The sequence below is a fragment of the Rhinolophus ferrumequinum genome, chromosome 23 (assembly GCF_004115265.2).
Source record: "Rhinolophus ferrumequinum isolate MPI-CBG mRhiFer1 chromosome 23, mRhiFer1_v1.p, whole genome shotgun sequence".
Lineage (NCBI taxonomy): Eukaryota > Metazoa > Chordata > Mammalia > Chiroptera > Rhinolophidae > Rhinolophus > Rhinolophus ferrumequinum.
Window position 1 is genome coordinate 17,376,179 of NC_046306.1, and position 26,382 is coordinate 17,402,560.

Sequence of the window (26,382 nt, forward strand, 5' to 3'; positions counted from 1 at the left end):
ATCAACGTTGTTTAGGTGTGACCAGGGTAGTGTGGTTATGTTAAAAAGTGAGCTTTTATCTTTTAGATATATACTGACATATTTCCAGCCTCTTCTGTAATGGCCAAGTCTGACATTAGACAGATAAGGAAATATAATTCTCTTCTAGGGAGTGGCAACAACAAATATTTTTGAACCAAATAGTCGGCCACACCCACCCTCGCCCTCCCCTGGGAGTGGGGCCAATCATCAACATTTTAAACAAGGACCCAGCTGACTCTGCTGCAGGTGGTTCTCAGATGTCACCTTGAGAAACTCTGCTCTATAGTGATACTCTCCAGGGGAGTGGCAGAAAAGCTTTGCTTATTCTGAAAGACTGGGTCATTTTCTTAGGATTCCACATACTTCTTGTTCTCATTTCTCATCGCCAACAACACTCGCAGAGAATACTGAGTCCTGCTCCACGAACAGAGGACTCTGTGGTCAGGTAAGCTTGTGATAGGCCACCTACCTGCCCTCCGCTGAGAAAATCAATGTGATCATGACCTCATTGAAGTCTGAGTAGTCCTGCAGTAAAGAATCCTATTTACATTTATTTGATCCATCATTTCCCAAACCAAACACAGAATCGGTTTTATGAATGCCTATGAATAGTTCCATCGAACAGTGAGTTGAAATTTCACATGTACCTGTATTTGTTCATGAGGTTAAATTCACCATTTAATCTCATTCATTTCAATTCACCATTGCATTTACTGCCATTTCTCAAGGTACAGCCTCTAATGCCTCCATACTCCCTGTAAAGAAACAGTGGTATAGCAGAGGATTGGACTTAGAATCTGAAAACCTGTGTTTAAATGCTTGTGTCACCATTTACCAGCCATGTGACCGCGAATATGCTACTTAACCTGAGCTTCAGTTTCTTCACCTGAAAATTGGGAATCACAGCTTTCAAACCACTTCCCGGTTGTGAGGGTCAAAGATAACCCAGAGGAAATTATCCAGATCTGTAAATGGTTTTAAATCACATATTTCTTCAAGGCGTAGGCCAGAGTTGTTCACAACCAGATGTGAACCAGTTGTCGGGGCGGCCTCACAGCCCAGATTATAATACTAACCCCGCAAATAACCTGTTGACCACAAGGGAGTCCTGATGCATGTGTTAAAACCCGCAGGGATGCTCATGTGTCTACGTGACAGACAACACCCTCCCCTATTACAGACCTCTTTTGCTCCAGCCAGATCAGAGGGAGGAAGCCATCATTGAACTGTCTTCCTTTTGTCTGTCCATGCAGATGAGACCAGACAAAAACAGGATTCCACAGCCATACCAACCCTGATGAGCAGGGTGTAGACACCAGTTGCCAATGGGCCAGGAATGTGGGATAATTGTCAGTGTCCTCTTTGCCCCTGCTCCAGGATATTAGATTGCTAAATCATTGTCAATACACCCATCTGATGAAATTAGGTCCATGGGGTCACCAGAGTTAATATCAGGGATAAATCCAGGAATGCACACAAAGGCCTTCTTTGGCAGAGAAGCAAGGAACCAAGGTCCTTGTCTAAATAGCTCAAGTTTATTCTTTGAGAAAAGGCAAGCTAGAGGTGCAAGTTTCCTCATTCAAGCTATAGAGAGAGTAACACCAATATTCATACTGCTGATGAAGGGATTACGCAGACACTTCCTTTGTCTTCTAACTTTTAAGGGAATATTTTTCTCTTTTACAATTTGGATCATCTTCTTCTCCACCCACCCAACACTACTTAAAAACAATTGCATAAATAGCTATTAGATGCATTACTTGTGACACACTCCTAGAGTTAAAGAGAAAAATGCCAGAAAACAAAAGAAAAAGGGACTCGAGCAATCACCAAATAAAAGTTGTTTATGCTAAGAACACGGATACCCTAAAGAAGAGATAGACAATTAAGAAACAGTTTATTCGATCATAAAAACTAGTGATTTAAAACTCTAAAACAGAAAAGCACACAAATAAAAGTTGTTTATGCTAAGAACACGGATACCCTAAAGAATAGACAGACAATTAAGAAACAGTTTCTTCGATCATAAAAACTAGTGATTTAAACCTCTAAAACAGAAGAGCACACAAATCTAGAAAAATGCAAAACATATTTTATCTCTTACCTGAATTAACCCGAGAACCCTAACCATTCACTTTTAAGAGACATCAATATTAAACTTGTGCAAAGAAACTGTACCCATAGTGTTTAAACCATAAAACCAGTACCTGGTTTGTACATGACACAAATAAAATAAAAGCACGTAAAATAATATGCAGTTTACAGAATTCGAAGAAAATCAGGGTGACTGAAAGTCAGGTGAAAGGAAAACATAGGGACAGGAGCCCTTTTGTAAAGCAGTACGATCTGGTGATGTCTCCTCCGAGGCTGGATGAACCCCGGCAGCTCTGGACCCTGAGCAGTCACTGGCAGGAGGGGTAAAGTGTGATATCTCTGATAGTCAGCGTATTACCAGGGGCTCTGGTGGCATTTCCAGAATTAAATCCGAGGTAGTTTTCAGTAAGAAATGTTCTCCTTGACACCATGGCCAGCAGATGGTTGAGCCGGGACCTGACACCAGACACGTGAAACTGCCGCTCTTTATTCAAGTTTCTGAGTGAGTCAAAGTGGGGAGCGCTCCAGTACTTGGCGTGTCCAGGGAGGATGAAGTCGGTGACTCTGATGGAGGTCAGGGAGCCGATGGAGCTTGCCACGGAGCCTTGAGAAGACAGAGAGGAGGAAGACTTCAAACTGGAAGATCTCGACACAGACATCCTGGATACTGGCGAGCCTTCTTTAGACTGGGTTCCCTGAGAGAAGAGAACACTCTCGCCCCCGTCAGTCTGGGTGGTGGCCGACATGGACTGAACCACGGTTTGGGAACTTGCTGCCCTGCTGGCGACTGCGGTTTGGGTCCCAGCGCTGGCTGTGGCAGTCCTGGTTTGTGTCCCCGAGTCACTCATGCTCACGGCTCGCATCTCCCCGCCTGGCTCCGTCTGAGTGGCGGCATCGGTCATCTTTCCATCCTCTGCTTTGTCCCTAAAGCTGTGGAAGTAGTCTTCTTCATTGAAGGTGGAGGACTCTGCCCTGCCCTTAGCGGGCGCCCCACACTCCAGCTCAGCCTTCTTGGGGGTGCTTGAAAGCCTGGCGAGCCGCAGCCGCAGCAGATTGCCCAACGTGAGCTCCTTGGACAGTGGCTTCCGGTCAACTAGATGGTCAAACTTGCCGCTGACCGGGAAGCCGGACAGGAGTTTGGAGCTGATGGGCTTCGATTGCGCATATAGGATTCGGAACTCCAGATCGAAGTGTTCAACCACTTGACCGGACAGAATGACCAAGTTACTGCTATTTAATTTGCCATCTGTCCATGTAAAACTTAAGGATTAAAAACAAACAGAAGCTGGTAAGAATAAGAAATTTTAGTTCACTTATTGTCAGTCTGAGTAATAAAGCCCAGATATCCCGCTACATAAGAGTCACAACTTTGATGACAGCATACCTACCATATAGTGAGCATTCAACCAGCCTAAACACAGGTATATAACGTATACATATATATGTGTGTGTATAAAGGCCAACTGTTAGAAAGGGCTTCTAACATATTTAGGCCAGCGTCCTCATTTGTAAGTGAGGAAACCAGCTAGTGGTTTCTCACCGCGAAGCTGGTGGTAGACCCTAGACTGGGCTCAGTCCTTAAGAATTGCTAGTGCAATGCTCCTGCTCCCTCCTCCAGCGCTGCCATTTTCACAAAACGGACAGTATGGTTATTGCCATGACGACACTGTTGCTGGAAGCACATTTAAAGCTGATTAGCGGCCATGCGCCTCTGCCTGTCCAGCATCCTTTCTCCTTCCTCTAGTGACAGAACCCACACACACTCTAGCCCTCAAAGCTTTCATTTATGTGCCCTATCCAATCACAAGAGGGGTGGGCATGTGACCAGGCTGGCCAGACTACCCTGCCCCTTGGGTACAGAGTGGGCACAGGACGCAGCTAGGGCCAAGTAATTTTTCAAGAACTGATACCAGTGCTGAAAGAAGACAAGTCTCTCCCTTTGGGAGATACTTATTCAAGGTCATATAAGAAAGCCTGCATCTTTGCCTTCAAATGGAGAGTGTGACTGAGAATAAAGACGAACTCGAGAAAAGCAGGACCAGGAGACAGCGTTCCGGTAAATGTACGGCCTCGAGGTCAAGAAGAGCTGAAAACCTTCCTACACTTGGCAAGTCGCGCGAGTCAATAAATTCCACTTTGCACAAAGTCGTTTGAGTTCGCTTTCTGCATTTGCAATCACCCCATTGATAGAAAAGAATGAAGATTCTTTTCAAAACCCTCAATGAGATCATGTAAACAAGACACCTGTCTGACACCAGGATTATAAGTGTCCTCAGCACATGGACGCTATCTTCATCCTCAATGACAGCGTATTTTATTTATAGGAGGCCGTTTTTATATTTTTATATTTCAGAATAGCCTAAAACCATTTGGAGCTAAGTTTGGCTAATATAGACAAATCCTACTTGGGGCGAAAATCTAGTTTCCTCCTGTTATTTAAAAACTTTTTATGAAAGGAAGTCTCAAGGAAGAGTTTAGATTTTGTTCCGGGCAGTGATGGTACTGTTTGAGAAGAAAGGCCTCTCAAGAGGTTCTTGATCTTATCGCCTCAGCACCCACAAATCTTTGCATGTCCACCTTTACTCAGGGCAGACACAGTTATCACTCAGGAATGTGCGTTTCTTCAGAAGTGAGTTTTTCTTTTTAAACTCTAGACACACCCCTTCAGACCACCTAAGGCAGAGGTGGCAAAACACACTACCATTGAAGCCACAGGAGAAAAAAATGGCACGTTTTAATTTCCAGAGATTAGTGTTAACCACTCATTATCTCCACCCTCTATTCAACTTCCCTGAACTCTGCCTAAGACATTATTGCCAAAGGGAGACTTCAAAGGTGGGGCCAGAGCTTGGATCAGTACTTTCTAGGAGAAAGCACTAGATTACAAGGCTTGAAGCAAGGTGAAGGATTTAAGTGTAAGCTGAAGCCTTCAGCTCTGCCCTCCACACTGATGCCCATGCCTACGGCTGCCAGTGAGCAGGAAGGGGGAGATGAGGGGGGGTCAAAGGCCCCAAGGAACAGGACTCACTCTTAACCCCCAATTCATCCACCGCAGGCCTCGCTGAGGCTTGAATGTAGGACTCGCTCACCATGAGGTCTCCAGGCAAGTTTCAACCCCTGCACCTTAGTTTTGTGGACCACGGGGCAGGGGAGGCGACCTCCACCCCAACTACCTCCTAGAGGAGGAGGCTTTGATTAACCTACTCACACACAGATGTACGCGTATCAGAATGCTTGCCCATAAAGCCTTGCATTGCGGAGAAAAAAAGCTTTTGCCTTTATGTAGCATGCTCCTTCTAAAAAGTATAGATTAATAGGCATGGACGGGTGAAAAGCTTACCTGTAGGAGCCTGTGGCCACGCGAATGCCATCAATCAATGTGAACTTTTCATGAACCTTCCCAACAATTTTAGTTCCCGACCTCGCATAGTAGGTATTTCCTGTAATAGTCCGAACTGTCATCAGCTGTTGGTGAGAGATCAGGGAGAAAAATAAATGAATAATCCAGTGGCAAATGATTCAAGATGAGAGGGCTCCGTTTACAGTTCCCAAACGACAAACTTACTGGCCAGTGAGGGGCTCCCAGTACACTAGCCAGATGATTCTCGGGACTCAGGAAATGCTGCTTCGCATTTAGTCCATCTTCTCACATGCCCTTTTCTTACATTTATTTATTTTTTTCCCCATTTAGATATTTTAATATGTACATTTTTCAATTTTTTAAAATTTATTCATTTTTTTCAGTTACACTTGACATTCAGTATTATTTTATATTAGTTTCAGATATACAGCATAGTGGTTAGACATTTATATAATTTATGCAGTGATCTCCTGGTTTGGTCTAGTACATCTAATATTTATTCTTGATACCTTTAGTTCATGTACTCTAACAGGAGCCCCACTTTTTGGGAATACTACACAGTGGAATCCAAGAAATGATTTTGAAACAAAGTGTGGGGTATTAAATCATCAAAGGAAACACGCTAGTGATAAATAGCATCTTAACAAAGGCTTAAAGAAGCTAAGCTGATATTTCTCCTACTCAGCTCATCTTTACTTACCCCCACACCATAGTGAGTAGAGAGAACAAGAACATAGAACAAGCCTTCTCTAACACAGGCCTTGAGGCAGAAAACACATTACACGTGGTTACATGTGGCTAATCAGCAATGTGACATCTCCTACAAGCAAGTGGTAGCACACTGGAACTATATACTGTCTGTGTATGCATAATTATCTTTGTAAAATGACGCATGTTAATGTATATACAATGGTATGCAAAATACTAAGACAAACTGCATTCTTGGAGCAGATCGGTAGCTAAATATCTTTAGAAATCTTACACATTCAAATTAAATGTTTAAGATTCTTGTTTGACTCTCTCATTCATTCCACAAAGCCCCCACTACGAGCCAAGCCTTGAAACAACAGAGCTATAAAGCATGTTTCTTGCTATAAGGCACGGTCTTGACCTTCAAGGACTGAAATAGGAGAGAGAAAAGTAATGAATGATTTAAAACTACAGCAAAACAAACATCATCCAGAGAAATGAAAATCTATATCCGCACAAAAACCTGTAACAAACACTCACAGCATCTTTATTCATAATAGGCAAGACTGGAAACTATCCTACTGTCCTTCAATGGGTGAATGGTTAAACAAACGATTGTACAATCACCATATGATACTACTCAGCAATAAAAGGGAACAAAATATTGATAACACAACTTGAACGGATCTCCAGGGCATTATGTCAAAGGGAGAAAAGCCAGGCTCAAAAGGTCACAGACTACATGGTTCCATTTATATAACTTCTCTAAATGACAGAATCAGAGAGATGGGGAACAAATTAGCGGTTGTCAAGGTTAAAGATGGTGGGGGGAGGGCACGGAGAGGGGAGTGGATGTGACTATAAAGACGTAGCATGGGGAGATGTTAGTGGTGATAGAACAGTTCTGTGTCTCGATGGCGGTGCTGCTTACACACATGTACACATGTTGGCAGGAGAGGGCTTCCTCTAGGAGGTGATGATTCCTAAGCAGAGCTTCAAAGCGTTAACATATAACAAGCATAAAAAATATCACTGTGGGTGGATTTCGGCGTGATTTTGTGCATCTTTCCCTGTGGCACTTACCTGAATGTTGTGCAGGCCTCTGTGACTGTGGCCAAAGCACTCTGAGGCCTGCACACGAATGTGTGACTAAGTTCCTAGCGACAAGACACCAACACAGAGCCAGGGCCTGGGGGAGGAAGTCAGCCCCCACTCGTGAGGGCACCTGTTCCCCAGCACAGACAAGTCCTGGTGAGAGAAGCAACCAGGAGTGGTGCTTCCCTAGGAAGGACGTGACAAAAATCGGTGAGGCCAGAAGTATAGACCTCTTTCAAGCCCTCCTCCAGAGCACCTGGACACCCATGGAGGCAGCAACCAGCAGTGGGCAACTGAGTCGGCAAACAGTGCTCCTAGATTTCTGCCCAGTAGATGAATCAGAGCCAATCACTTGATGAAAGTGGTGGTCAGAACTATTCTGGGATTTTCCTGCTGCTAACACACCGCCTTAATTACAGAAAGAGTGCCTTGCAATTAAACACTAACACCTCCAATTTCTTCAGCTCGCTCTATATGAGTAGTCACAGACTGAACATTTGGCTAGAAGACAATGTGCTTTTCCATACTTGACTTGCATTTTCCTCGCGTCCACCTGATCTCATGTTTCACTTGACTGTTAGGTCACATGACTGGCTCGTTTCATTGGGGCTCCAAGCTCCAATCCTACTTCCATCATGATTTGCTTTGTAGCACTAGTGACAAGTTCGAAACTATCAAATTAAACCCAATCCTGTTTCCTCATTAGGGAAAACAACAAACAAGAACTCTGTGGAAAAGTTAAATAGCCAAAATTTTGCAAGCAAACCATACTGCTTAATAGCAAGGTGGTAAGTATGTGCACTAACCTACAGGACCAAAGCCCAAATTCTACATTCATTGGGCTGACTGCTTTATTGCCAGTACCTAGAACAGTGTATGGCTCATAGTAGGTGCTCACAAGTGGATGAATAAAATTCTGAAGCTCACAGGTTAAGTTGCTTAATTAAAAAAAAAAAAAAGAATGATGTAATACATATGACTGCTTTTCTTGCCACTCTCCAGTAAAGAGACCAGGCTAGCTAAGTTGTATAACCTTACATTTAAATACATAAGTTCAAATTGCTTTCATGCTCAGAGCAAAGGACATAAAAAAAAATCCAATTTTATAATAATGAGAAATGAGAAGCAGCATGTGACAGTGATGGCAGACGGGGAGTCAAACGTCAATCTTGTCTTGTTGTAGACACTGGGCTCTGTCACCTCTTCATGATCTAAAACCTACGTGAAATGCCACTTACCTGAGACGGCTGCTGCGAGGATTACGTTGCATAACATTTGTCAGGACCCTAGGTCAGTGCCAAGAAAAGAACAGGAACTCCATAAATGGTGGCCGTTACCATTAAAATTGGAGTCTACCAGCTTACAGTCAAAAGCAGCAGCGTTCAGGGCAGCCTCTGGCCTCAACAGGAGGCAGTGAGACTACGGGAGAGGCCGAGGTTTGAATCCTGACTCTCAGTTCTCTTCTGTGAGACTTCAGGCAAATCATTTTGCTCACGGCCTCAGTTCCCTCTCTTGTAATAGGGATCCCACTACCAACTACCATGTAGATAGCTCCCATTTCTGATTGTGGGAAACCAGAAGCAGTGCGATACAAACCTTTTCCTGTTCCGGATGAACTTTCAGATCCACACACATATCCAAGAACTGAGAGAGCAGAGCCTGGTCCAGAAGGATGTATACAGCAACTCTCTTTTTCCGACATATTTCCTGCAGGTCTCTGAAGATGTCAATGTCTGTGAAAACATCCATCACCACCGCAATCACCTGCAGGGTGAGGGTGAGACAGAGGAAGAGCAAGCCGTCAGCTTACACCACCACCACCTTACAGCTCCTCGCCCGGACTCTGGACCCCATCTCCAAGCTGGGAAAGGATCCCCATTCTACGATATCCTTCCTTCCTCTGCAGTATCGGTTTCCCCCTCATCAGGGACGCTTCTCCGTATCTGAAGACACTCAGCCCACTGTACCCTACAAATCTGGACTTGGCCAGGCTAACCCTCCCAACTGCCTCCCAGCCACAATCCTCAACACTGGCAAATTTCTCAGAAACACAGATTAATCCACTGCCCTGTCCTCCTATGAACCTGTTCCATTCATCTTCTCTTCCTTTACTAAAACCCGTCTTACAGGTTCGGCTCAGACCAGCAAGCTGTCTCGGCTGTGGATAACACACTGTCATCTGAGGCATGTTGCTTCCCTGCTGGCTTCAGTTTTCTATGTCGGTAAAACATAAAACCTTAGATTCCCTCTGAGGCCCTTTCTGGGAGTGACATTCTCCAATCAAATAATGACTTTGATTACTCTCTGATTTTGGTTTAGAATCTGAGTTTTTGTTACAATCGACAGGGCTTGTCCACCACCAACTCAGGGCTGGAAACCAATCAACCAGGCAGGCAGATTCTCCCATGTCTGCTTGCTAATGCGGGTACCACGTCTTCATAATCATCTCCTGCTAGTCAAGATCCAACTAAATGGCTTCCATAGTACCAGCCTCCCTCTATGCAAGGCGGTCTTTATCATTCTTTGGTATCTGTCCACAGTGCAAGCCAACAAGAGCGTGGAAATATGTCCTAAGGATTCTGCCCTGAAACTTGCTCAGTCCTTTCTTCTCTCCCAAAACATGGCTCTATTCCTGCCTCCTACTATATTTACCACACTTGGTGTTAGACTACAGTGAAGAGCTGCCTCAGCTCTTTGGGAAGATTATGGCTGTTTCAAATGTCTGTTTCCTTAACTGCGAAATAGGTCTGTAGTGAGAACTAAATGACTATGTTACATAAAGTACAAGGTACGACAGATCCCTTAAGTACCTGTTCATTGATTCACTCTACCAGTCCAGAATGTGAGCCATCCAGACAGTTCAGTGCAGGGAGACATCTGCCAGCCCCCAGCTTTCCTCGCTAAGGAGGCTGCTCCAGCTGCAAAGCGTCTAATCACCCTCTGCAGGTTTAAACCGCGGCCCTCAGCTAACTCCTGGCAGGGCCGTGCGGGTGTCAAACATCCAGCCTTAGAAACAAGTCTCGGCAAACCGAGTCAGAGCTGGGGGTGTTCGCTACGGAAACTGCTCCCTGAAGCCAAGGTTTGGAGCTCTTTTATAGTTTGGAGCTGCAAGGGTTTCTCCCTCCTCCTAACCTCAACAGAAATAAATGAGTCTCTTAGAATCACGTGAACTTCTTTTGAACGTTAATTTATTTACTGGTCTCCCATCTACGGGAGCAGAGGCATCTGAACAGGACTGATTCAATCTCTGTGGTTCCAGAGGACTCAGGGCAGCACCTGACAGTCACTACCCCTTGCGTATGGGGGTTAAAGAAGAAATGCAGACAAAGAGGCAGTTCTGCTGTCTTTCTGCAACACCCCAGAGTCTTGTCTACCAGGAGAAGGGACCTGGAAATGCCAGCTCCTGGGAAGTCATTGCTGAGGGAGTCTGGGAAAACCAATTTATCTCTGGCTGCCTCTCCCCTTTCCTCCGCTCCCCAATCTTGATGAAGCCCCAGCTGTGAGCTATTCTTGGTAAAGGGTACAGCAAAATCCACCCGTGATTGAAAAAATAAAGTGTTCTTTGCGAATCGGTATCATACTCACAATTCTGTTTCTATCCTCCAGTGGGTTTTATATGTCCTAGTGTGAGTTGGTATATCTAGCCAATTGATTCAGGTCGTATAACACGGTGGCTAAAAGGCAGAAAAGCCTGGGCACACAGATCGCAGCGCTGCGGCTTTCTAGCTGTGTGACCCAGGGCAAACTGCTTAATGTCTCTGAGCCTCAGTTTTCTCCTCTGGAAGATATGGCTAATAACAGCATCTACGTCAAAGGGCTGTTGTGAGAATTAAATGTGACAGAGCATGGAAAGGGCTCAGGCCTGAAACTGGTGTTCAGTGATGCAGCTAGCACCTCTCCAGAGGGCTGAACCCTGTACTAGGCAGAAAGGTGGCTGCAAAGAATTTAACCTAAACCTGACTTACCTGCAAAGAGGATATAGGATGCAGGGAAATAAAACGACACCTACTGTAAGAGGCAATTAAATAAGGGGACACTATTGGGGTGGGGGGCGGTAAAATGGTGGACACACTACAGGCACTCACTGTTTACCAAAGAAGAGCCGAGGAGGATTGCTGGAGGAGATGGCATTTGAGCTGAATCACAAATAAGGACAAGATTTGGACAGGGGAGAGGTGAAGGGGAAGCATTCTGACAGGAAGCCATGTGATGACAGAGGGAGAGGTAGGAAATGCTGGGGTATGTGCCAGTTTGGCTGGAACGAGCAGTATGCACTGCAGGGAGCAACAGGACATGACTGAGACCGAGACGAATGAGCAAGATCCTAGGAGGCCTTGAATGCCACTCAGGGAGTCAGTGTCACACAGCAGTGGGGGAAAGGAGGCTTCAGAGTATCCTGAGGGCCAAGTGATGGCCCTGGTAGGACAGAAGAAGCTGACCCTGGAGGAGAGATAGGGGCAGGCTGGTGGTCTGACCCCCACCTCCTAGATACAGGGCCACCTACCGAAGTGCCCGCAACACGGCAGGTACTTAGACACTTTTTAGGTTTGGCAGATGTTTAGGAAGATTAAAGACTGAAAGAAAAAAAATCAACGCTAGAGCTTTCGATGATGGAAGCAATGAGGGTTGCGGGGGAGGGCAAGGGGCCATGCGAGAGCCAAGCAATGGACTGCACGGGCTGGAGGAGGGCAGAAGGGGGGAAGAACGGCGGGAAGAGGAGAAGGAGGCTCAGGCTCACACAGACAGAGAACAGAAAGAAACAAGCTGGCGAGAGAGTCTTCAAGCTTGAGAGAAGCTTGAGGCGGCAGTAAAACCTTCAGAAAGGGGTTCTGCATGCACGGGTATAAGAATGAGGGTTGCACTCACAAGACAAAGCTAGCGGGACACACAGGTACCCGTTTGCCTCTCTCATTCGCCTCTATTGTTTCAAATATTCAGTGAGCCCACCATGAGCCAGGCGTGGTGCTGGGAACAGAGGACCTGGAGTCAATCCCTGTCTGCAAACAACGCAACCTAATGAGGAGATAGGAGAAGCCCCAGGGGTAACAGTGTGATGGGGCTGATGGATGGCACCCAGGGTGCCACTGGAACAAAGACCAAGGAAGCCAGTCCACCTGGCCTGGTCAGAGGTCCGGAGAACCGCCGGAGGCAGGGACCTGAGAGCAGAGCCCATAATATAAATCACCTGCCACACCGAATCTAGATTCGCCACTCAATAAAACAACTGTACAAACAACAGCTTTGTTAGGTAGTGAGTAAGCATCTATTTTGCTGTTGGTTTCATTGGTTTTAAAGCCTCAGCCTTTCCAATGGATACTGAAAATAATTGGATTTGAACGCTGGTCCCTAACACCCACAGGGTTTTTGGAGGGTGGATGGAGGTGTTTCTTCCCGTATACCCAACACCTCCTCCTCTCTTACGAGAGCAGGACTCTTAAGACGTCCGTAGGAGGAACAGCACGACCCGTGGAAGCATCAGCAGGAAGCCCTTCCTTCCTTCAAGACCCTATCTCTGCTCCTCTAAACTCTCCCTCCTTAGCCCCACCAGGCCTCAGGCAGCCAAGCCCTGCAGAGCTGAACCATACCTGTGGCTTCTGAGATCTCTGAGGGGACAGTCTCTTCAGCGAGCTGAGAAATGACCCAGACGTGTTCACTAGCCTGCCGAGTGCCTGCTTTCCAAGGCCAGACACCTGTCCTAGGTGTGGGGTGCTCACATTGCAGGTCCTAGAACTACACAAGGACTTGCAGGATGGCATAGAAACCAGTCACTGCTCCCTCCCTGAGGACGAACGCAGGCCCGGACAAAGGAGAGGCATGAGGGAGGTGGGCGTCCCATGGCTATCAAGTGCCCACCCGCTCACTCTGGGCACTGCCCTGTCCCAGCCCCAGCTGCACAGAGCCCACCCACTTTCCTAGAGCTGGAAAGCTCTGTAAGTGGTGACTTTTGAGAGACTAGTCCGGGGTCAACACCCATCTGCACTTCAGTGCAAATCCCTCAGGACGCCTGTTACCCTGCTCTCTTCCTGCACGTCTCCAGCCCCATCTGGAGGAGCCACCTGTGCCAAGTCCCACGTCATCATTGCACAACCCCAAGCCTCACCCCCCTTGCCAACTATCCCTGGCGGATTTATACTCCGTGGCCCATGTGGTTGCAGAGTATTCAACTACAATTGGGGAGGGCACAAACATTGTGTACACTACTGTTTATGTAGAACTGGAATCTTTTCTACATGTCTGGAGACTTCAAAACCCCATCCATTGTTATCCCCAATGTACAGATGAGAAGACTAAAGCTTGGAGAGGTTAGGTGACTCGCTCCACGTGACACACTTAAGCAAGTGCAGGAGCTGGAATTTCAACTCAGGTCTGTGGGACTCCAGAGCTATGGTTGGAAAGTCTTAAACTAAATATTATTCCAAACAAGTCTAATGATGTTTGGTCTTCAAAAGACTGAGAGCTTGGACTAAATCAAGAAAGGACCAGTCGAGTATTTCATCAAGTCCCTGGGCTCAAGCCCACTCCAGAGGAAGACTACTGATAACACGCAATAATTCAGAGCGAACATTAAGGACACGTGGAACTCCCTAGGACCCTGGGCACTTTTCCTGGGCAGGTAGTACTGCTGCCTCACTCACAATCAGGACACCTTGGGAAGCAAAGATGTTATGTAAACAGGTTAGAGAATTAAACCTGGACATGGATCCTGGATCTTCCATTTTAAGCACCACGCACCTTCTAGCAAGTTACTTAAGCTGTGGTAGCTTCTATAATATGCAAATAAAGCGCCTATCTTGTAGTGTTTGGGGATTCAGTCAACGAGAGAATCCACATAAACATGTGACCGTTCCTGGCATACAGAAAACCCTTCGTCCCAATTCTGCCACCTTCCCTGGACAAGTCCTTTCACCTGTGTTCAGTGTCCTCACACAGCCCCTTCCAGCTCTGAAGTCTGATTCAGGCACCCTCAGTGGGCTGGCCAGGCACATGAGCAGCCGCAAGGGGCCACTCGGTCAGCCATTCCAGTTCTTCCTCTGCATGAAGCAGGATGACCATGTCAATCACCCCTTCCTGCTGCACCTCAGTTTCCCTCCCTTCCCATCCATAGTCATAAAGCAAGGACACGTGTGCAACATGCCTGGAATTCTACCAAAGGTCTGATCACATTCAAAGATGTGTCAGCCCATCCAGTGGTCAACACGGCCTGTCCACTGAATTCCTTACACTGACCACACGACACCCAAACTCGATTTCCTTCAGTTCCCCCGGGGCTCTTGCCGCTTCTGGAGACCTTCTTGCCAAAAAAGCAAAAGATATATCTTCTCCCAGTTTATTATGTCTTTTAATAGATCAGAAATCCTCTCCTTGGAATTTCTTTAAAAATCTTTAAATAACTATCTTGATAACACCGGCAGGGTGTGGGGAAAAAAAAGGAAATTTCCACAGCAAAACCTAAATTTGTGCATGTTCTCTGTAGATTTCATAGGCTGCTACTATAAAACCAACAATGTAAGTATTACATTAAAGTGCTGGTGGAGCCTCCATCTGCAGCGGGTGGCACGCAGGGTGCCTCCCCAGGAAGGCAGGGGACAAAGGAGCCAGTGTTTCACTGGCCTATAGCGGGACTGACCACATATGGCTGCATTTCCTCTGTGCTGCTCCAGCATGAAGGACACAAGTGGGCGGAGCTTTTAGAAAGGGAGGGAAACACATCAAGAGGTGCTTTTTTAGGGGAAAGACTTACCATTCTATCATTGAGTTATTTTTATTTTATAATTATGTAAAACATTTGCCTGGTTCCAAAATCTAATCTACAAAGCAAGGTATATTCAGAAACACCTAGATTCCATCCTCGTTCCTTCCTTTTGCTTCTTTCCCTTCCTTCCTCCCCATAAAGATAATAATTTCAATTCGTTTTTGGTTTACTCTTCCATTTTTTAAAATATAAATAGGTACGTGTATGTACGTATAAACATACTTGTTTAATACAAGCAAGTGCGTATTATGTTTATACATATGTGTGGATGTGTTTATAGCCTCACTGTAGATAAAAGGTAGCATAGACACACATTGTTCTAGATGACGCTGTCCAACAGAGCCTCTGAGATGACAGAAATACTCTGCATCAGTGCTGTCCAATATGACAGCCACTAGCCACAGTGGCCATGAAATACTTGTAATACGGCTACTGTAACAGAGGAACGGAATTTTCTATTGTATTTCATTTTAATTCATATCAATCTAAATGACCGCATGTGGCTAATGGCGACCTCACTGGTCAGTGCAGCTCTAGACACTTCATAACAGAGAACAGAGCTAGTCAGTCCTCATTCCTTTTTAGAGCCGCAGGGTACTCCATTGTGTAAAAGGGTCAGCTTACTCGCCAATCCCCTGCTGAAGGCGGTTTGAGCTCTTCCAGTCTTCTGCTATAATTAGTGCTTCAAGAAAAAACCTATCCATATGTATATTCATATTTTGCCACCAAATCCCTGTCCAGAGGTTCTGTCATTTGCATCAGGATGCTTTAAAAGCCAGTATATACCCATTACTTCTTTTTCCCGACATAACTTATCCTATATCCATACAAGGATCAGAAAATAGTCCCACAGCTTCTCTGTCTCATGGATGCTAGTTGAAAAAAAGTAAAGAAACGAAATGGCAGACAGAAACTAGCACGGTGGTTGCCAAAGGCTGGAAGGAGGCTGGAATAGGGAGTTGTTGTTCATTAGGCACGGAGCTTCCATTTGGGAAGATGACAGAGTTATGGACATGGGTGGTGGTGTTGCACAGCAATGTTGATGGACTTAACGTGCACTTCAAAGTGGTCAATTTTGTTTTGCATATTTTACCACAATTAAAAAGACGAAATGAAATGGCTCAATATTCCGGAACCCTTAACCTGACACATCAAATCAAAAGGAAGCGATAAAAAGCAGCCAGACTTAGTCTGATCAGTCACACCTTAAAATGATTCATCAGTGAGCCCTTCTAGGCCAGTGACTCTCAATCGGGCAATTTTGCCCCCAAGAGGACATTTGGCAACGTCCGGTGACATTTTTCTAACATTTTGCTTAAAATGTTGATAACATAAACTTGCCATCTTAATGACTTCTAAGTGTACAAGTCAGTGGTATTAATGACATTCACAACGTTGTGCAGCCATCACCACTACATGTACCCACAACTTTGTCATCACCCCAAACAGAAACTCTGTAACCATTAAGCCATGGCTCCCCATTCCCTACTCAGGAGACATTTCGGAACATCTTGACTATGTTGAGGGATGAGGGTGCTTCTGGCCTCTAGTGGGTGGTCAGCACCCTACAATTCACAGGACAGACCCTCAGGACAAAGAATTCTCTGGCCCAAAATGGCAAAAGTGGCGAGGTTGAGAAAGTCCGCCCTGGGTTGATACAAGCATCTGGCATAGGAGCTGCTCACACTGCACAGGTTCTATTGGGACTCAGAAGAGAGGTCAGCAGCATCAGGAAGGCCTTAGGTTCAGGTACATCCACATGCACCCCAGTGGCCTCCGACAGACTCCTCAGCTGCCATTCTTCCCGGCAGGACTCTCGCTCAACACAAAGACGGCTTCTACTAACGCTCAGGTTGTCGAAAGGATGCCCAAGGGTGAGTTCACAGCAAAAGGACCTCCTTGGAACAAAAGCCATAGGGCATAGGCAGCTGGTGAGAACAATGGCTCTGAGGAGTGTGGACCCTCCTGGTAAGATGAGCTTTGCCCATGGACTCCCATGCAAAAACCAGGAATGGCCCCACAGCTAGAGCAGAAGCACACGGCCAAATGAGGGCACGCGGCACTGCCAGCAAGGTCTCCACTTCGACCTGATTTGTAGGGGCCAGAGCCCAGGCAAACACTGATTCACATGGCAACAGAGACAAAGAACCGAGTGATTCATCAACAAATACAGTAGTACAGGACAGATTCTAGAGTGGGTGTGTAAGGGGGAAAATCCTGTACGAGTATGGTTCAAAATTACCCTAAAAATGTGTTAGAAAGCAAATATTTTGGCTCTCAAAAAGTCCAAAGCAATATTTCCTCCAGCTTTGCGGAAGTCCAGATGAGCATGAGGTCAACAGTCCGCTTGTACGCAGAAGCCATGCTGTACATAAATTGTTTTTTCAAAACATCATATCTCACTCAGTGTGGCAGAATGCCCACACTTTGCAAGGCGCACAGAAACTGAGCCAGCGGAGGGACTGGCGGATTCACAGCCACCGTCACACCTACTCTGGGACAGTACTTGCTGCGTGAAAATCAGGCAGAATTACCTTCTACCTCTCCCCATCCTACTACCCTCCCCAAGACATGTAGTTGACGGATCCAAGGCGCATAGGGTAGGTTTCCACAGTATTTCCTGAGCACCAACTGTGCCAGACGCCTTGAATGCCCAAACAGTTCAAAAAGCAGCCCTGAGTCCTGGGTGCTGCTATCCCAAAACCGTCCATTCAGGCTACAAAGTCAGGATTAGACACCTCCATTTACCGAGTGACCCTGCTTTCCTGTGCCTGTACCCTGACCACTCCAGTCTTCTTGAAAAGAGCAGATTTAGTACTGTCATTTTTCTGTTCATAGGATATGTCATGTGGAACCTAAAAGTCCAAATTTTAAGACACCATGAAAAATCTTCAGCCTGTTGAAAACTACCAAAGCACCGATCCTTCTTCCCGGCAAGGAGGCCACGTGGAGCAGTGACTACGAGCGCAGGCTCAGGAACCAGGCGGACTCTGTCGCACCCTAACTGCATGGTCTGGGACAAGTTACTTAAACTCTCTGTGCCTGGTCTCTTTTTTTTTTTTTTTTTTCTTTTAAAGGAGGGCACAGCCCACAGTGGCCCATGCAGGGATAGAACTGGCAACCCTTGGTGTGATTAGCACTGCACTCTAACCAACTGAGCTACCCGGCCACCCCTGCGCCTGGTCTCTTAACTGTGGCCTCCTCCTAGGGTTAGGAGGGTTAAGTGAGAGAATCCAGGGAAAGGACTTAGCACAGAAACTGACCCACTGAAAGTGCTTAATCACACCATCAGTGCTTTTGCCATGGCAACAGATACAGGATGGCTTCTCATCTCATCCTAAGACAGCCTGAGACCTGCATTTTCACAGTCCTCGCTGCATAGGTTCTAGATTTAAAGGATATGGCCAGAGTGACACAGCCCCTCCTGTGTACATAACACACACATCTACTCAGAGCAGCAGCACTGGACCAGCCACCAGATTAGCTATTACCTGTCTCCTCCATAAGCCTCTGTCCCCCTGAGGACAAAAATGGTTCCTTATCTCCACGTGGCACAAGGCAGAAAATGATGGCTGACAGTGTCTAACAGACGCTGTGCCTCAGTTTGAGTCCTGGCTCCGTCATTCCCTAGCTGTGTGACCTCGGGGCAACTAAACTTCTCTATGCCTCAATTCCATCACCTGCAAAATGGAGATAATAATCACGTTACACGGAACAGAGCATTGTTATGCTTTTTAAATAAAAGAGAAGGTCCCTGAGACCTCACATGTAGCAAGTCTCAAATCCAACTCATGTCCCCATCCCTACCTGCAGCCTTAGTTTCCTTCTATGTTCTAATTTAGTAACATCGCTGCCCACCCAAGCTAAAAAAAATCTCAAACCTCTTCAACGCTTCTTATACCTTCTTTTCCTTGGCTTTGCCTGCTCCCCTGCCCTCTCCCTCACTAACCTTCCAGACCACGTAATGGCCAAGTCCTGTCAATTCTACCTAAAATTCTTTCCCTGCCCCCACCCCAATACTGCCCTAGCGCTCTCTTCTCTGTGGACCCCTCCTTGTAACCACCCTGGACACGTCTCACCCCTACGTAACCCACCCTCCTTCATGGTCCCACCAGAATTACTGCTCATAACACCGATCTGATCATGCCCCTCCCCTCCCTCTAAACCTTCGATGGCTCTCCACTGCTCCTCCAAGTAGAGCGTACCTCGGTTTTCCGACATCTCCATTGGCAAACATTTCGGTTTACGAACGCCATAAATTTTATGGATTTACGGTATCATGAGATAGTAAAATTCATGCTAAATTTGCAATTTTAGGGGTTGACTTTAAAGGTCTGGAACGGATTAATCCATTTTACGTTACTTTCTATGGGGAAGCCATGCCTCGGTTTTCGAATGTTTCAGAACTCGAACCGTCTTCAGGAACGGATTATGTTCAAAAACTGAAGTACCACTGTAATGTGCAAAGCTCTTGACAATCTGGCCCGTTTCCCCCTTCAGCCTCCTCTCCCACCGCTATCCCTCATAGATTCTCTGCTCCAGCTGTGAGGAACTCAGCTGCCCCCCAAACAAGCCAGGTCCTTTCACACTTCTGGGCCTGCCCCTGTCCTCTGGCCTGGCAAGCCCCACCCGTCCTCCTGGACTCCGCTCCAAGGTCACCACCACACTGGAGGTTTTCTTTCTTCAGCCCCTCCCCCACTACCTGTAGGAACCTCCTCACGCTTCCCAGCAGCAGACAGTCAACTCTCAAGAGCAGGCAAGGATCATGTCCTTCACCTGTGGCCCCAGCTCCTCGCACAATGCCGAGTACATACTAGGCACTGAATAAGCAAGTAATTAGCTACATAGCAGACACACTGAAAACACTCATCAGATTTAAAAGTATGTACCACGTTTATCAGTAAAAATCACCCAGGATCCAAATACAGAAATCTCAAAGCTATGAGGGTGTGGCTGGACTCGGGCAGAGAACAAAGCAGGAGGTTCTACCCAGCAGTGTCAGGATTACACAATGCCCCCAGGACAAAGGACAGCCTTAGCACCAGCCTAGGGCCCCTTCTAAGGCCAACACATGAGTTTATGTACAGTTTTCCCTCTGGCGTGAGCTCCAGTGCCCCTTCACTAGCAATAAAAATTGGAGGGCAAGAGGCGAAGGCAATCCCTCTCTTTCAAGGAGACCCGTTCATCATTTTTCTCAAGTTCCAAGGTCCCAAGTTCTCGTCCTGGAGATAAGTAAGCTTTGGGAATGAACGTAAACCTAGCCCACATTCGAGCCTGTTTCCATCTTTTTACTCTTCCTGCTGAACCCATATATTTCTGCTGCATCAAAAGGACCCTGAGCACACCCAAAGCTCTGCAGGACTGATAACCGGCCTAGGTGGAGACTACACCTGCTCCTCCAAAGGCAAGGCACTAGCCTATTGTATCCCCTACTTGCTACAACCCCACCGGCAGGCAAAGACTGGGGAGATTTGGGGTTTGTTCTTGGACTTGGCTACTTCAATGCACTTGAGTAGCCTCTCCCAGGGGTTACTTGATGCACAGATATCATAACCCAGGCACACTCAGGTACCATCCCTAGCGAGTCTGACCATGGCCTGAGGCTTTACCTGCCATGTCCCTGGCACAGGCACTGCCAGTCAGCAAGCAAGGTGGCGGCTGACCATGGCTCTAGACTAAGGTGTCTACCTCCGTAATGTCTTTTTATCAGCCCCACCCACCTGTGTGCTGCATTCTTCCTCGCTGATCCCCAGGTACCCAGCACCCTGCTGCAGTCTCATCCTGGCTGGCAGCGAGACAAGACTTCCCAATGCACCCCAATACCATGTCACACTAAGAGTCAGACAACTACCAACACCTACTGTGAATAGAGACCACCTAATGCAGGGGTATGGGCATTTTAGCAGGCCACGGCTAACTGCAGCATCCGCCAGCGGAAGGAGAAGCCACCCTCTTGCCCCACCCATTCACAGAAGGAGCAACTTTCCGGCCAGTCTGGCAGAAGGGAAGGGGACAGAGCTCTCACTTTGCCACTCTTGTACGCATTTGCTTTCTACAACCTAAGACACATGGAGGTGACTAGCAATAATAGATTCCTAATGCCCCAGAGTTGTCTCTGGGGACAATCTTTCAGGAACTTTCCCCCAGGTAATGAGCTTCTTAGGTAATGCAGCTCCTAAGTCCCTGAATTGGGATCTGGTGCTGGCTGACAGCCAGGAAAGTTGGCAATCTGGTTTGGTTTAACTGAAATTTAGAACTAGAAGTATTTCTGGTCCCCTCTCCCAGGGGATGTTTATGTTAGGAGATGGAATTCGGGCAAAATTGGCATTCTTGGCGACCGAGACGTCTCCCACTCTCCCCTACCATAAGGAGTGGTTGGGGGACCAGAGATCCAAACGGTAACATGCAGGATGGGGCGAGTCGGGGACCCCGGAGCCATAGGCTCGCGCTCCCATGAGGCCTCAGTACCCCATTTTTGACGAGGGTCTTCTGTCCGACCGGGGACCGAGGCGCCCCGAGGGGACGGGGCCGGGCCGCTCACCTCTCGCGCGGAGCGGAGTTGCTGGCGCAGCGCGTCCTTGCAGCCATAGGGGCCGCTGGCGCCCGCGCCGCGGGGCTGGAAGTGAGCCTCGACGCGCGTGGCGCCGCGGTAGGCGCCCTGGTAGAAGGCCGGCCAGCCGAGCTCCAGCATCGGCGGCTCCAGGTCCGACTGTTCGGGGAAGTAGGTGCCGGACGAGCAGTCGTGCGACGAGGCGAAGGAGTCCTCAGTTCCCCCCGCCGCGCCCTCCTCGCGGGGACGCTCAGCCGTGAGCAGAATGGAGCGCACCTCGTCGGGGTTGAGGAAACTACCCAGGCGCTCGCGTCGTAGGAAGGCCGCGAAGGCATCGGGGCCGCCCGCCACCAGCTCCTCGAGCGCCAGGCGCTGCGCCTCGCTGTACAGCTCGGCGAGGTTGGGCGGCCCGCACGGCGACAGGCAGGCGGTGGGAAGATCGTCCAAGCCCTCGGAGAGCAGAGCCATGACGGTAGTCGGACCCAACCAGGCTCGGGCAAGTGCAGACCAGCAGGCCGCTTTATAGGCACCTTTGAATCAAACTGGCCCGCGCCATTGGCCGCCCCGCCCGCCCTGGCTCTCCCATTGGCTGCCTCCCCATAACGGCGGAGGCCGGACGCAGCGCACGCCCCTTCGGCCCGCCCCTCGTCGTGCATTGGCTGCCCTGCGGCCTGACCCCATCCTACGCCTCCGCTTTGGCTGCTGACTGCAGTCAACCTCCAGCTTTAGTTAGGGGTGACTTCACGGAATTTAAATTTGGCGACTTGGTACCGAGCTCCCTACGGTCTGCAAGAGAGGGGATGAGGCTGAGTGGCCGCGCGGCCCGGGGCAGTGGCGCCGGCTGCAGAATCCGATCTGAAGCCTTAGAGTCCAGCCCCCGCCATCCTAGAGCGCCCCCTGCCGGTCTGCCCTAAGTCGCGGCCCTACAAGGCCCGGGGCGGTCAGACCTAGGCACCAGGAGGGGAGGCTGGCGCCTGCTCCCGAACACACTGCTGCTCCTGGGCTCTCAGAACTGGGGTGTGATGAGCCATGTTGCCTTTATCCCCTGCATTTAATCATTTATTCATTCATCCAAAAATACCGGTCCATCATAATAGCTGCTCCTCTGATTACACCCTCAGGTAGCTTTGTCTTCCCGTACTTCATCGTTTTTTGCCTGACAAAACTCAAATCCTGTTAAAACCCACTCTCCACCTACTTTCCACCTGCACGCAGGCAGCCATACTCGTACAGTGCTGGAGAAAAGAAAGCACAACCAGGCTGACTGGTGTGCCTTAAATTTATGATCTTAGATGGGCCCTTAACGTTTCCTGCTAGCCTGTATTTCCCTCATTCACCCTTTCCTCTCTCGTTAAGAATTTCTGTCCTATTTCACTGAGAAAATAAAAGCAGTCAGAGAGAACTTCCACTTGTTGTACCTGCATGCATCCTCATCTCTGCCTACATACTGGGCCTTCTGTTACTATCCATTAACTGTCGCTTCCCTTTAGGCTCCAGCTACCAGCCCTTCTAGTACTGACCTCTGTCTCGCCAGTAATTCTCTCCTCTCTCCTGGATCATCCATTTCCCTTCTTCACTGGTTCATTCCTATCAGCATTTGAACATGCTGAGATATTTTTCATGTTAAAACAACTCTCTCTTGACCTTTATTATTCCTTTAGAGTTTCGTCCCCGTTTTTCTGCTCAGTTTGATAACATAAAACCACAAATGAGTTTTCTCAACGTGCTCTGTCCAGTTTTCCTCCCATTCTCTCTTGAACCCTGTCCAATCCAGCACATGCCTCCTCTGCTCTACCAAAACCTCTTGTTAGGGTCATCATCAGCTCCACAGTGCTAAACCCAAGAGTCAATTTTCAGGCCTCACTTTGTGTAAATGAGAAAGCATTATGTATAACTGTAAAGTGCTTCTTAAATGGGAAAGGTTACCATTATTATTTAGAAGCCAATGAACTTTAAAAATAAGTGAATGGTTACTGCTGCAAAAATACCTGTGTTCTTCCCATCCTCTTCCCATCCCCAGCCTGTTTGTCAAGTTTTACAAGCCCAAGTATGAGGCTTTCCATGTGTCTCTGCTCTGGCATCCACTGTCCAAAAGGGTCCAAAAAAGCACTCTTTCCATCCTCTTCCAAGATACCAACAAACGTCTGCAAATGACAGACAAGGACCATGGTCTGGGGCTGTACAACCACATAGTTTGCCTCTGTTGTCTGAGGGGAAAAGTGAGAACAACCAGGGTCCCACCTACTGTGTTGTAATAATGTGAAGTAGTGTATAGTATTTTACCTCCTCACTATAAGCTGCATAGGAGAAGGCCTGGGGTGGGTGGGGGAGAAGAGGATAGGCCAGGTCAGTGCACTCTGAGAACAGAACAGAACAGAAGAGGAGCAGCCCTGTTACATGAAAATATGTCATCAGACAAACCTTTGAAAGTATAAAAGTATGAACACACACACGCACATACACACACAGTGCCAAAAAAAGTATACACATTTTAAGGAAAACTGTATTAAAATTGTAATACTCAATATATACCGATAACAAAAGATGAATACAAGTCACGTTTGACTTCTGCAATTACAAGAGGTGCTCAGAGTGGTTACCATCAGCATCCAGACACTTCTGATTATGGCGAATTGCTGCTTGAGCAACATTGACCAAAGTGTCCACTTGTATACATTTTTTGGCACCCCCGGCATATATATATACATATATACACTTACACATATGCACACACATATACATGTATACACATTAACATGGAGTCCTATAGTACCATATATATATATGGGACTCCCAAAGGGAGTATTGACAGAGTGAAAGATCATTCCCAACCATCCATCTTTTCTTGAATTCCCCAAATTTCACCATCTCCCAGTCTAGAAAGACATCTGCTATCTGCTCCATGTCTGAGACTTCAGAGATCCTTCCATTTCACGGGCCTCCTGGGAGAGCCTTCTTTGGGGGGGGGAGTGCAGGGATCCCCCACCTTCTACCCCAGGTATCATCACCTCTTTGTGAATTCAAGTCAGCACAGTTCAGGTGAGCTCACAGCAATGACCACAGGCACACTAGCCAGTGTTATTAAAAGGAATTTAATAATCTTAATTAAAAACTCTTAACAGCGAATTCCGTCACAGGCCTTGGCAGCTGGAAGCAACTTCAGGGGCGTGCCCCTTCGGGATGTGGTTGGGCCACAGTCTACCTGGTGAGGCGCTACCTGGAAGTTACTTCAATACAATATCAAAGATCCGCGAAGATTTTTTTTAAAAAAGTTTTAAATATATTAGACTCTCTTGATTGCCATTTTTACACAAAGCTGCTGATACAGTATACAGAGTTTTAACTTTTTTTCACATAAAATACATTTTTCTTAAGTATTCTCTGTACATCAGTGGCTTCTGGTCTGGTGAATTATTGCGGAGGGCTGGGGGTCTGCAGACTTGTCCCGGTGTGCAGAGCCAGGCCCCGCACGCGGCACTTACATGCCATGGGAAGCAGGCCCTCTGGCCAGCTGGCCAGCGACAGACTCCTCTTGAGGACAGGGTTATAGCTTGTGGCAAAGAGGGCCACTTCTGTCAGGTTATCCATGGAGCACATGACCCTTTGCTCTTATGTGCCCTGGGGAAGGGGAGGCTGTCCCCAGGCTACAATAGCAAGAGTTAAATATAGTCTTGCTGAGCATCTGGTAAGAAGCGCCTTCTGGAAAGTACCCAGTGCCCTGCTCTGGGAAAGCAGGTGGGAGAGAGAGCTCAAGATCAAAAGGTACCTGACTGATAACCCAAATGGTCTCGTGTTATTACAAAGCCAGCAAACTGTGGTGGGATAGGATGGGGCCACACCCATGTTAACTTTCTAAGCCCGTTTAAATGGGTCAAACAGTGCAGTTTCATCAATTGCCAGCTTTCTCCTAGCTCCTTCATCCACACCTGCCTGCCAGGAAGAGAGGCAGCATCATGAGGAAAGGCTTTGATGTTAAAGGAGAAGCTCCTTCTCCTCCTATTAGCCTTCGGTGGGGCAGGAAGATACATAAGAAATGAGCAAGAGACAATGAGTTTAAGAACCTGAGATGTACAGGGCAGTAAATTCCAGACTCTGTATTCTTCTAGACACTGACCTCAAACTGCGGGTACACAGTGCCCCAAAGAGGCTGGACTGAAGGCAGCTATCCCTGAGAGTTCCAGATGGACTTGGGATGGTGTCTGCCTGGAACCCAAGATCCAGCATCTGCGTTTAGTGGCAAATGTCATCCAGGAGTGGCCATGACAGCTGTTTCCTGGCTTAAGGGATTCATACTCTAGGGAGTCTAGGAGCTGAAAAGCAAAGGGATGCTGGATCGGATGCAGTCACTCTGTCTCAGGTGAATTGAATGGCTGCTGCTGACACATATGGTTCTCAAGGGATAAAAACTGTAACGAACAGTCTCCTCACTCTATCTTGTTCCTCCTTTTTCCCCAGACCCTAATATAGTGCCTGGTATTTCACAGCTACTTAATAAACTACATGAATGGATAAATGGATGACCTTAGCCCCAGTTCTTCCTTCAACACCTAAGAGACCTACAGGGAAAGTACCCCAGGTACTTGAAGCCCTAATAGGGAATAGTTTATCCCTTACTGACAATGTGAGCTAGTGCCCAAGAGTCTGTAATTGGCTCCTATCGGGGAGCTGGGCTTCCCAGCCTTCTGGGTGGCAGAGGAATGACCCAAGAGGCAAGAAGCAATGGGGAAAGGGGGAATGGCCAGAAGGGCTCAGAGCGGGCAATAAATGCTTCCTGTCTCTGGCTCCTGAGCTAACAGATCCAAAACCCTGCACGGCTCT

At 47.4% G+C, this 26,382-nt stretch overlaps 1 protein-coding gene across 1 annotated transcript; it reads right to left on the bottom strand.

The window, feature by feature from the left end:
• On the bottom strand, positions 1-22,047 carry FAM83D (family with sequence similarity 83 member D). The gene is made up of 4 exons (XM_033095453.1): positions 21,556-22,047; positions 8,858-9,025; positions 5,456-5,580; positions 1-3,375 (listed from the first exon to the last, which is right to left on the bottom strand). Exons 1-4 carry the CDS (start codon positions 22,030-22,032, stop codon positions 2,424-2,426), a joined length of 1,722 nt encoding a protein of 573 aa, XP_032951344.1. The 5' UTR covers positions 22,033-22,047; the 3' UTR covers positions 1-2,423.
• Between the last annotated feature and the right edge of the window lie 4,335 nt (positions 22,048-26,382).